General features: G+C 30.1%; 1 protein-coding gene across 1 annotated transcript; it reads left to right on the forward strand.

The window, feature by feature from the left end:
* Positions 1 to 1,721: 1,721 nt before the first annotated feature.
* On the forward strand, positions 1,722 to 4,077 carry LOC106774627 (trihelix transcription factor GTL2). The gene is made up of 2 exons (XM_014661672.2): positions 1,722 to 2,240; positions 2,617 to 4,077. Exons 1-2 carry the CDS (start codon positions 1,897 to 1,899, stop codon positions 3,956 to 3,958), a joined length of 1,686 nt encoding a protein of 561 aa, XP_014517158.1. The 5' UTR covers positions 1,722 to 1,896; the 3' UTR covers positions 3,959 to 4,077.
* Positions 4,078 to 11,759: the final 7,682 nt, after the last annotated feature.

The following is an 11,759-nucleotide window of genomic DNA, read 5'->3' on the forward strand; positions in this document are numbered from 1 at the left end:
AAACGTAAAAAATTTAAAAATCCATTAAACTTAACATTGAGAAATAGTTTAAAATTAAGATAAGTTTATATAAAAGTTAAAAGAAAACATAAGAGGTAGAAATTTAAAAAGAAAAAGAAATTATAAGAAATAGAAAAAAAAAAAAAAAAAAGAAGGATGTCGTAGTCTTATGTTAACTGTACGACTCCCAAAAGTTTATATATATATCAAAACAGAAAGAGATATGGGGATAAAGCAATATACCATTTTTGTAAAAAGAAAAACCTCAAAATCTTATATTTATTAAGAGTGTATTTAGATTGAAAGATGAAAGTACTTTTGCAATAATGACATCAAACAAGTTTAAGAAAATTAAAGTTTAATTATATACTTAAGTTTCTTATATGTTGAATTAAGAGGAGTATATGTTAACGTTATTAATCATACCGAGACCGTTAAACATACTAAAAGTGTCAACTATGCATAGATTGTAGAACAAAGAGTAATAAGAGAGAAGAGTAAAAGAAGAAATAAGAAAAAAGTTATGTATAAGAAAGTATTTGAATTAATTTTACTAACTTGACACATTCCTTTAATTCAGATTTATCTTTGAACCCATTCCAAGAATTGTTTTGAGTTATAGAAATCTTACCATTTTCATAGATTTAGTAAGAAGGTTTGTTGGTTGGTTTCATTTTCACTTTATAAAATTGAATACCTAAACAAAAAATTGGAAAACAGTAATTAAAATTGGACAATGATATTTTAACAACTTTTTTTTAACAATTTTTTTACAACAGGATACGTGTCACAATTCTATTGGTCTGTTTGAATTTATTCTAAAAAAATATTTGAAACGGACGAATCACATACTGTCACATTGTCAAAAAGTTGTCAAAAAAATTATTAAAAAAAAAAAGTGTCAGGTTGAGCCCATCCTATTCTGATATCCTTTGGATGTTGTTGGATTGAGTGGACCAAGTTAAGCATGCTCCCAGGTTACAAAACCAAACTCATTTTACCAAATTTGGAAGGTTACTTCAGTTAACCCCTCCAATTTAACTCCTAATTCACCACACAATTAAACTAAAAATAGAAAAATAAGAAAGAAAGAAAAAGATGATAACAGCATTCATGAAATTTATTTTTCCAACTTAAAAACTGATTCAGAACAACACAATATATAGTGACAACACGGGAGTTGCATATTGTGCAATGTTTATGTAAGGAGAGAGGGTCCCACGTTGTCTTTTTCTATATCAGCCTCCTTTGGGGGGCCCCTGTTCCACCACGCATTTTTACATTTTATTTATTTATTTATTTAATTCTTACAATAATGTCATGTCTGCATCGATTTCCCCACACACATATATATTTTCCTTTTAACATTAAATTATATAAATATAAATATTGATAATTTGTTGCATGGCAGAAGATGCAAAAGAAAGAATTTGTTGGCCATCCCATGTGCTCTTGGCCGTGTTCAGTGACTGTGTGCAAGCGTCCACTCCACAGTAAGCGCTTGCACGTGCTGGCTGCTGTTCCTGTACGACGCCACTGTATTCCTTTGTACCAACTCAAGATTCCCATCCTTAAATCATCGGTCCCACTCTCTGCTTCTTTTCACGTGTCCTGCCATCCCTATGCCGTTAATTACACCATCGTCACCGTCACCCACTCCTACTCTCTCCCACTCTCATTCCCCCGCGCGTCCACATCCTCATTGACTTGTCCAAGGTCACACATTATTTAATTCCTTTTCATGCAAGGACAATCTCCTTGATAGAAAAAGAAAGAAAGGATTTTGTTGTAGCAATGTGCTGGTGATTGATTTACAGTGAGCAGCGCGAGAAGGAGGAAGAGGAGAAGGAGAAAGAAAGAAAGAAAGAAAGAGCATTTTCCAACACAAACAGCAACATGTTCGATGGAATATCAGACCAGTTCCACCAATTCATAGCACCAAGGACCACTCTTCCTCTTCACTTGTCTTTCCCTCTTCATGCCTCTTCAACTTCCCCAACTACCTTCTTACCCTTTGATCCCTATAACCCTACTTCTCAATCTCAACAACACCATTTCCCACTCCAAACCAATCTCTTCCACCCATTGCACCCTCCTTCTCCTCCTACCCACAAACACAAGCTTCCTTCAATCCACCTAACCGATGATTCCTGGTCCAACGATGAACTCCTTGCACTTTTCAGAATCAGATCTACCATGGAAAATTGCTTCCCGGAGCACACATGGGACCATGTCTCCAGGTATTATTACACTCTTGTTATCTTTTAATTCACTCACTGTTCCTTTGAGCTGAGATTAATGATCTGGGGGGAATCAGAAATTAATGACTTAGATACTCATCACATGTTAATTACACACATGTGGTAGACAAATTAACGCACACGTGCACCAACCGGCTACCAGCAACCAGCTATAGTACTTTAGCTCCAACGCTGACACAACACGGCAAGACACAGAGCCCGAGAGAAAGATATTTATATATAAGGCTCCGCCGGCCGTGGAGGAAAGAAATTAAGTTGAAGAAATGAAAACCATTACGTGCTTACAGTTTTTGTGAAGTAACAGAAATGCTTATGTTGTGGGTTTTGGATTTTTTTGTATTTATGATGTGTGCAGGAAGCTGGGAGAGCTTGGGTTTAAGAAGAGTGCTGAGAAGTGCAAGGAGAAGTTCGAAGATGAGAGTGGATATTTCGACAACGTTAGTAACTACGGCAAGAACAATTACCGGTTCCTTAGCGAGCTGGAGGAGCTTTGTCAAAACCCTGATTCGGCTGGTGGTGGCGGTGGCGATTGTGACGGTGATGATGGAATCGTGAGGAGTGAAAAGACCCTCCTCCACCTTGGAGCAGACAACATGGGCCATCGACAATGTGATGGAACAGATGACAAGGTTGTGGTGGAGAAGTCAAAGGAGCGAAAGAGGAAGAGACGTGACAGGTTCGAAATGTTCAAGGGTTTTTGCGAGAGTTTTGTGAACAAGATGATGGCTCAACAGGAAGAGATTCACAACAGGCTCCTGGAGGACATGGTGAAAAGGGACCAAGAGAAGTTTGCCAGAGAGGAAGCATGGAAGAAGCAAGAGATGGAGAGGATGAACAAGGAGCTTGACATCATGGCACAGGAGCAAGCTATCGCCGGAGACAGACATGCTACCATAATTGAATTCTTAAAGAAATGTGCAACAACAACGTCAACAACAAGCCAAAATGCCAACGGTTCCAGTCTTCCAAATCGTTCACTATTGCACTCACTAAACCCTAATAGTCCTTCCAATGAAGATAACAACCTCGATCCAACACCAACGCTTCTGAATCATGATCAAACTAAGTTATTAAGAGCAGAAAACCCTAGTTCAAGTGAGACATTATTACAAGTTCCTTCTTCCTCCAACTCTTCCCCAACTCCCCACAACCCTAGTTCTTCCCTCAATAGCCAAAACAATACTATCCCATTAGAGTCAAATTCAGTTTCGACGTACAAGACAACCTCAACAACCCCACCAGGCAGAACTGAGAATTCGAAAGATGATGTTGGGAGAAGATGGCCAAGGGATGAAGTGCTAGCACTGATAAACCTGAGGTGCACGAGTGTAAGTAACAGTGAAGAAAAAGAAGGAAATAACAAGGGTCCTCTGTGGGAGAGAATCTCGCAAGGGATGTCAGAGGTGGGATACAAGAGAAGCGCAAAGAGATGCAAAGAGAAATGGGAGAACATAAACAAGTACTTCAGAAAAACTAAGGATGTTAACAAGAAAAGGTCCCTTAATTCTAGGACCTGTCCTTATTTCCATCAACTGAGTTGCTTGTATGGTCAGGGAAAAATTGTGGCAGCACAGTCGGAAAGAGAAGGAAACTACATGAGTCCAACCGCGAATTCCGGCCAAGTGCCACCGGATGTTGATGATGAAGATGAGTCTTCTCATGTGGGGTCTGGTGGTTTGGATCATTATGCATGTTAATTGATCATCTCATGCAGGTCAGAAAATACTTTGAAATTATTAAGTAATATTAATACCTTCTTTCGATTGTGATTACTTTCAAATTCATTAATTTGCCAATTTCATAATAACTTCCACTATTTTCCTTCTTTTCTTTTGGTTTTGTTTTGTGTTGGTGGGAATTGAATATATATATATATATATATATATATATATATATATATATATATATATATATATATATTTTGCATTTTGGTTAGCACCGACAGCTTGAGGAAGTAGAACAATGTTTGTCTTCTGTGGAATGGCCCTTCAATTTATTTACACCTTCTTTTCATGAGATTGATGTTTCATGCATGTATTAATTCACCAATCCCTATTAATTGGGAACACACTGACCCCAGCAAAAGAGAGGCTTACGTATCAGACATTCTTAGGAATATATATAAAATTTTATTTAGTACAACACCTTTATTATTACCTTTTATTTAAAATTTATATTATAAAAATAAATAAGATAAAAAATGTATGATGCTGTTTTCCAGATTTAATGTTGAATTATAAAAGAGCGAAAGGAATTATAAGTTTTGTCATGCCAATATATAGGGGAAAAGTTATAAATTATAATATTGCTGGCTTGCATGATGGTGAATTTTGCGTTACTAATGATATTATCTTCGTAAATATGTGAAATAAAAAAAAAATTATTAGGACTATTTCTTTTTTTCTTAAGTTATCCAACTTGGTATGTGCAATAAGATCTTATTAATAGGAGAATATTTTGCTAGGTGAATTTGGATATTTCAGTTCGTGTGCTCTTAAATACTATTGAATTTTCTCTTTCCAAAGATAATGCCTTTAATTTTGAGGCTCTTATGAAAAATTAACTTATGATTCATCATCTTTAGTCGATGATGTTCAAAATTTAAAATGAAATTAAAATTAGAATAAATTATAATAGTAAAATTAAATTTATTTAAAGAGGAGAATCACTGATTTAACTCCTTAGTCGAGTGAGGTATATATAAAAAAGTCATATATTCTTGATTTGAAGAAAAAAAATAAATTATGTTGTCATTCCCTACTTTGGAGAGGACAATATGTGTATATTTTTGTAATACTTTTGGCTATAAAATTGCCGTCTTTTTTTAAATTAAAAATGTCAAATTTAAACAATTTTTATATCATGCGAAAAAGTAAACAACTTAATAAACAAATATTCAATATGGGAGAGGGGTTTCTAGAATATAAAGATGGACTAACATTTTGTTTTAATACAAGTGGTAATGTTCTATTTATATTTAATTAAATGATCATACTCTGAATTTTTATTATATCACTTGAATATGAAATAAATTATTAAATTTTTTACTATTTATCGTCACTTTCAACCATATAATTGAGATTATCAATATGACAGATCTAAAATATAGTCATAAATATAAAATTCTTAAAATTCCTTCCATATATATAAACTTATAATATATTACAGATTAATTATTTATTTTCTTTTTATTCTATTATAATAAACCAAATTACATAATTCCTTTCTGCTTGTAATTTTTTTTTTAAATATATATATATATATATATATATATATATATATATATATATATATATATATATATATATNATATATATATATATATATATATATATATATATATAAAATCTGTAACAAAACTTGTAGGTAATGTTTTGTCAATTCATCACATAGCATTCAAATGCTACAAGCATCCACGCCGTACATTTTGATTAATCATTATTAATGGTTCACATCTTCAAAATCATCCCTTTCTTTGCTTTAATCTACAATCATTAATTCATTATTGCTAGGTTTTAGGAAGGTAATCGTGGTGTTAACCTACTTTAATCTGGAGCTTAACCATTGTTCTTAATTATTTCTTTGCTCATAAGCACACTCAATATTTTTGAATTTTGGATATATTTTATAATTGAAAAGGGAACCCAACTATGCTAAACTTTTACCTTTTAGTAAACAGACACCATAAAATTGCATTTTATTTTTTAATTAGTATTTGAACTTTTGTTATTATTTCAATATTTCAATAAAACCTTGTATTAACTTGATGTTGAATTGGCTTTAGAAAAAACATGGTGTTAACATTTAACATAATCAATTTGGATCACTAATTTAATTGAATATTAATTTTAAAACTTTTGTGTTTAATTAAAATATTAAAAAAAATGTAAGGAACACGAGAAGTCCTCATTGTTTTTTTGTTAACGTTGTCCTTTGGTTCCTAACAAAAATAATTTGTCTCCAACACCCTATTTCAGTATTTGTGACAGTGTTGATTTGTCACAACCAGTTATAGTAGCTGGAAGATAATCACTGTAGAAGAAAGATGCACTTTGGCAATACCTTGTTTATATTTGTCAGGTTTTATAGATAAATTATGGTAAAGTGACACATTTACTTGATAAGATTGTTATAAAAAATTAATTTTTATATTTAAAAAAATAAAAATAAAAAAAATAATAATTTCAAATGTATCCAAGGATTATTTCTCTTTATATATAAATAAATTTTTAATCATTTTTATTCTAGATATTTCATTTAGAGTAATGATAAAAAAATAAAATAAAAAAGACAATATCAAATAATATAAAAAATTAATGTATGTGAAAGGATCATTTCTTATTTATATTCTTAAACACAGTAACTAATGTAAATCACTCATAAGAGTTATAAAAACATTGGTAATAAAAAAATTCTTTATTATTAATGTTATTATTATTGTAATTATTGAAGACTAAAATTCATCAAAACTTAAAAAATATATATAAAAATAAATAAATTGTTGGATTGGAGTGATTATATGAGAGTGATTCTGGCCCCACACTTTTCTGCATGACACATAGACACAAACACACTCATTCATTTTTCACTGTCACACACTGCCACCTGCATCATGCATCATGCATGCCCATGTGCTCCTCTGCATCTCTTCTCTTCACTTTCAGTGAACGCTCACACGTGCGTCCCGTGCTCTCTTATTACCAACACCACTTCTTTATTTGACTTTTAACCACACAGTCAACGTAATTAAGCCCTCTTAATTTTTTTTCTTAAATCAGAGAATCAGGTCCCCCCATCCGAATAAACACTTGGGCCTTATTCTAAATATTCGGCCCATAATATTTAGCCTGAAAGGCCCACGTACTCCAAGAAATCTTTTCATAAAAATATTTTCACTTTTACTTCCTGCACTTCCACAATTTTATTCACGCACCTTCTCAAATTTTCAAAATGTTTTATCCTGGCTATTCCGGAACAAGATCTCCAGAATTTTTTAAACCAACCTTTTTAGGCGAGATTTTTGAAACAAAATCTTCAAAACAAGATTTCCGTAATGTAATTTCCATAGTAGAACTTTTGAAACACTTGACATAAATTTTGGAACAAGTATTTCAGGATGAAATTATTGGAACAAAAAAATTAAGTTAGGTTAGTTCAAAGAATAGACTTACGCAATAAGTAGTTTTTTATTCCTTAGTTCTTTCTAGTTTTCTTAATTGTTCTTTTATGTTATTGGTCTTTTTAGAGCATACCTTACATAATAATCTGACGTTTAATATAATTATAGATCTAAAGATTGTAATAAATCTTGATTAAAACATTCTAATTATCTTACCTGGACTCTTTATTTATAGTATCTTTTTTGAGTTTTTAGGTTTTGGTAAGTCTAATCGTGACTTAATAATCTAATAATCTTCATTATGAGGACAGATCAAGATTTTTACTATAATCATGGTATCTTGTCAATTTGGATCATCAATTGTTGCTAACATACATGTACAAACACATTGATATATATGAATGTAAAAATGTGTTTGGTTCGTGATAACTTTAACAATAAAGTGATTGTATGAGAGAAAGATATTTTGAAAGGAAATTGTTCTGTCACTGAGTGGAAAACACTAGGCTATTAAATAGTCAATAAATCACAAGGAAAAATCGGAAATATGAATTAGGAGTCACTACTAGACTTTTAACTTACAAAGAAAGAATCCCAAATAAATTAGGATTTTGTTTGACTGATTCTTAGCAAATCCTCCCTTAATCTAAATTCTTTTAATATAAAAAGGTTAGTTTACATGACTCTCTTTACAGATTCCAAGCATTGCACAGAACTTTAGAAAAACATATAGTTTAAGAGGTTTTGTCATCTTATCAACAATCTTTTCCGAAGTGTTACAATAAATCAGTTCTACCATTCCTGGTTATACAAGTTTCCGAAGAAAATGAAAATGAACATTTATATGCTTACTAGTCTATGCGTTACTAGGTTTCTTGATAGTTTGATAGCAGAACTATTGTCTCACTGAATAACTATGGAATCTTGCTCAGTTTGATCAAGTGTCTTTAGCCAAATAAATTGACAGGAACATGATACTTGCGGTAAATTCTACTTTTATGGTTGACAAATTGACAATTCATTCTTTCTTTAAACACCATGCTACAGTTTGATATCCAAGCAGAAATGTATTTCCAATTTTACCTTTTTTATCATCTATATCCTAACATAATCACTATCATTATATGCTACGAGTTTATCACTTTCTCCTTTCTTGTAAAAAAATTCAAATTCAATAATTTCTTATATATTTAGGCTCGATTCTAGTTGTAAATGGAGTTTAGTGAGGTTTTCCATATACCTTCTCAAAAGACTTACAACAAACATCAAATATGGATGAGTCAAAGTGAGATACATAAAACCACCCACCATTTACATGAAACAAGTTTTATGCAAGGAGTAATTTGTCATTCCTTAGTTCTTTCTGTCGATTTTTTGTGTTATTGGTCTCTTCAGAGTCTACCTACATATACTACTTTGATCCTTATGTTAATTATCTGTTTAAATTAGGTTGTAATAAATGTTATTTTATTTAAACTTTTTATTATAGTATCTTTTGTGAATTTTTGTGTTTTAGTAAGCCTAATCAAAACATATATAATTTTGTTGACTAATCAATTCCGATTATAGATTGTTGCTAACATACATGTATAAACACATAAATGTAGAAATGCGTTACCAAGCGAGTAATCAATCGTACTTAAAAAATAAAAATAAATAAATAATTTATGATATCCGATTATGGAAAACACGTTTAGGTTGATACTTGGTCGCGTAGATCGTTGTTCACCGTCTTTGGATTTTGTTTTATTTTGTTTCGGAATCTTCCTAATTGTTTCTTCTTTCCTTGAACTTCCCTTTTGCTTGGCATATGTCTATTCTCACACTACAGTGTTGCGGTTCAACCTTACCATATTATAATAAAAAATTGTTGCATTTTTTTAACATCCTTTAATCTTTGTCTTAATTATGTTCATATTTCATAGATACTTTATAAATTATTTTTTGCTATTGCAGAGGAAAAAAAAATTAAATTCGCAATTGTTGATAATATAAATATTTTATTGTAATGGAAAAGGAAAAGGACAGAAATTATAGAAGCTAGAGACTTGATCGTTGTAGAGGCCATATTGTTATATATAAAACATTTATATATTTTTTTTATTCCACCTCAAATCTCGTAAAATATATGTGCAAATTAATTGAAGAGAAGCAAATTGTTTGTTGCATTCTTATAGTAAAGATGTTGACTCGATGGAATGCCTGAATAAGACAGGCATTACGATTAATCATTATTTATTTTATTGAAGTAGGTAATGTGTCCACTATCTTTTGTTTGCTGTAAAATATATTATTATTATTATTATTATTATTACTATTATTTTATTTAATGGCTAATATATTACTTTTTTTCGATCAGACATGGATTCGTTATCTGTTCCATCTTTCCTTTTACTTTCTTTTATTTTTATCATCTGGTTAGATTTGTGTCTCTTTATTAACATTTTTGTGATGTGTTCATTTATTTTAAGCATAAAAAAATAAATCAATTTACCTATTAATAAAGAGATTGACTTAAAATAAATTCACAGAATTATACTTCTAGATTTAAGAGAATAAATTCATCGTGAGAAATTCTACTATCAAGGTGGAAGCATTGCATTAGGTTGGTAAGTTGAGTAACTCATTCTCGATTTTAAATTACAAGTTTAATGTCATTTCATTTGATAAAATGGATTTATAAGATACAAAAAAACCTAAATAGGCGACAACTTAATGATTGTAAAATTAAGGTTAATATATTTTTTACTTAGTCTAAATCATAATTAAGTGGGATTTAGCCTTGCTTGATTTTATGAATAATGACACGTCTACTGACTTACTAAAAAAATATTATATAAATAAGTGAACACTAAATTTAAACTTTTATATACTAAATTTATTTCCTTAAGCACGAATTCATAATTAAATATTAATTTAAACATTAAAAGATTTTGCGAATATATTTTTCAAAAAGTTGATAACTGAAACCGAAATCAATAAAATGAGATCATAAAAAAGAAACGATAATCAAAATTAACAAGAAGAAACCTTAAGCTAAGAACAAAGAAGAAAAAAAAAAGAAACATAATATCAAATAAGACACCTACATACGAGATTTTCATTATTTCTAACTTTAACATTAATTTTTATATGTGGTGTGTTGGTATTCGTGAATAAAATAAACTTTTCCTAATTTTTATGTTGTTTAATCTTTTGTGTTTTTGTATTATTTTATGTTTTAGTTATTTTATCATGGTTTTATTTTAAATATCTATTTTGAATGTGTTAAATAACCCAATAAGAAGTATTTGTCACTGAGAAAAATAAGTTAAGATTGAAGGAAACATATTTGGACAAAAAAATATTAATTTAAAGCAAATACTCACATTAGACATTGTTAGAATTGAGTTCAATATTTGAAGACACCACAATCTATAAGACAAGTGAAGATTGATCATAAATATTTAATCTTTGATGAAAATGAGATTTATAATCAAACAAGAAAATCATCTATCAAATAATGTAAATACATATAACATGAATCAAAAGTGTTTATATCAACTTTTGATATCTCTATATATAAGTTTAAAAAACTTATAAATCCTGAAATTAAACACAAAACCCAAAACACATAAAAATAACATAAAGCAAAAATTATCAACAGATTTTTGCTTAACAAGATTCGCTTCCCAACAAACAAAAAATGGCTCGCCAAGTAACATTATGTAAAATTAAAATAATATTACAATTCATTTAATTTTTTTAAATTATTCTCAATTATAATTATATTCATGATATGCACCAATCACACAATGACACATATGATGATGTTCAAATGTTGTTAAGAAAATATTGTCTAAGTATTTTTATCCATAAACTTTATAGATGTTTTTTTTATAAAGATGTTCAATTTTATATATTTATTTAATGTAAAATTTAAACTGACGTTTTAATTTTGAATCAATGTTTTGAGCTTGAAAGAAAACTGCATGTGAGAATTCGAACAGAAGCAATGAAGTGTAAAACTTTTAGTCGGGAGTCACGGCAGTGGTAAATCTGCATCTGATAATTTGAATTTGAATGTGAGAATAAATTGACGTGAAGTTATGCGGCGGATGATAAGGTGGGTAATTGAGAAGGAGAAGAGGTTGTTAAGAAATAAGTATGCCATCAAATTTCATCATTATTATATTCATTCTCTTCAATTGCTTATGCTTTCTTTCGATGTTCAAACCCTACAATATTCCTTATTATTTAATACTTTCACACCATAACACCTAAGCCTCTACCCTATTTCTTTTTTCCACTACTTTATTACAATAATCTTTCTCTTACTAACCTTTCTCTATCACTTTATTGCAATTTCAAATTCATAATTATTTTTATACTTTTAATAT

The sequence above is a fragment of the Vigna radiata genome, chromosome 10 (genome assembly GCF_000741045.1).
Source record: "Vigna radiata var. radiata cultivar VC1973A chromosome 10, Vradiata_ver6, whole genome shotgun sequence".
Lineage (NCBI taxonomy): Eukaryota > Viridiplantae > Streptophyta > Magnoliopsida > Fabales > Fabaceae > Vigna > Vigna radiata.

Bases quoted from the DNA above. Each gene is read 5' to 3' on its own strand.
- LOC106774627 (XM_014661672.2), top strand. From the start codon at position 1,897: ATGTTCGATGGAATATCAGACCAGTTCCACCAATTCATAGCACCAAGG. The intron at 2,241-2,616 runs GTATTATTACAC...TGATGTGTGCAG, and splicing joins ACATGGGACCATGTCTCCAG to GAAGCTGGGAGAGCTTGGGT.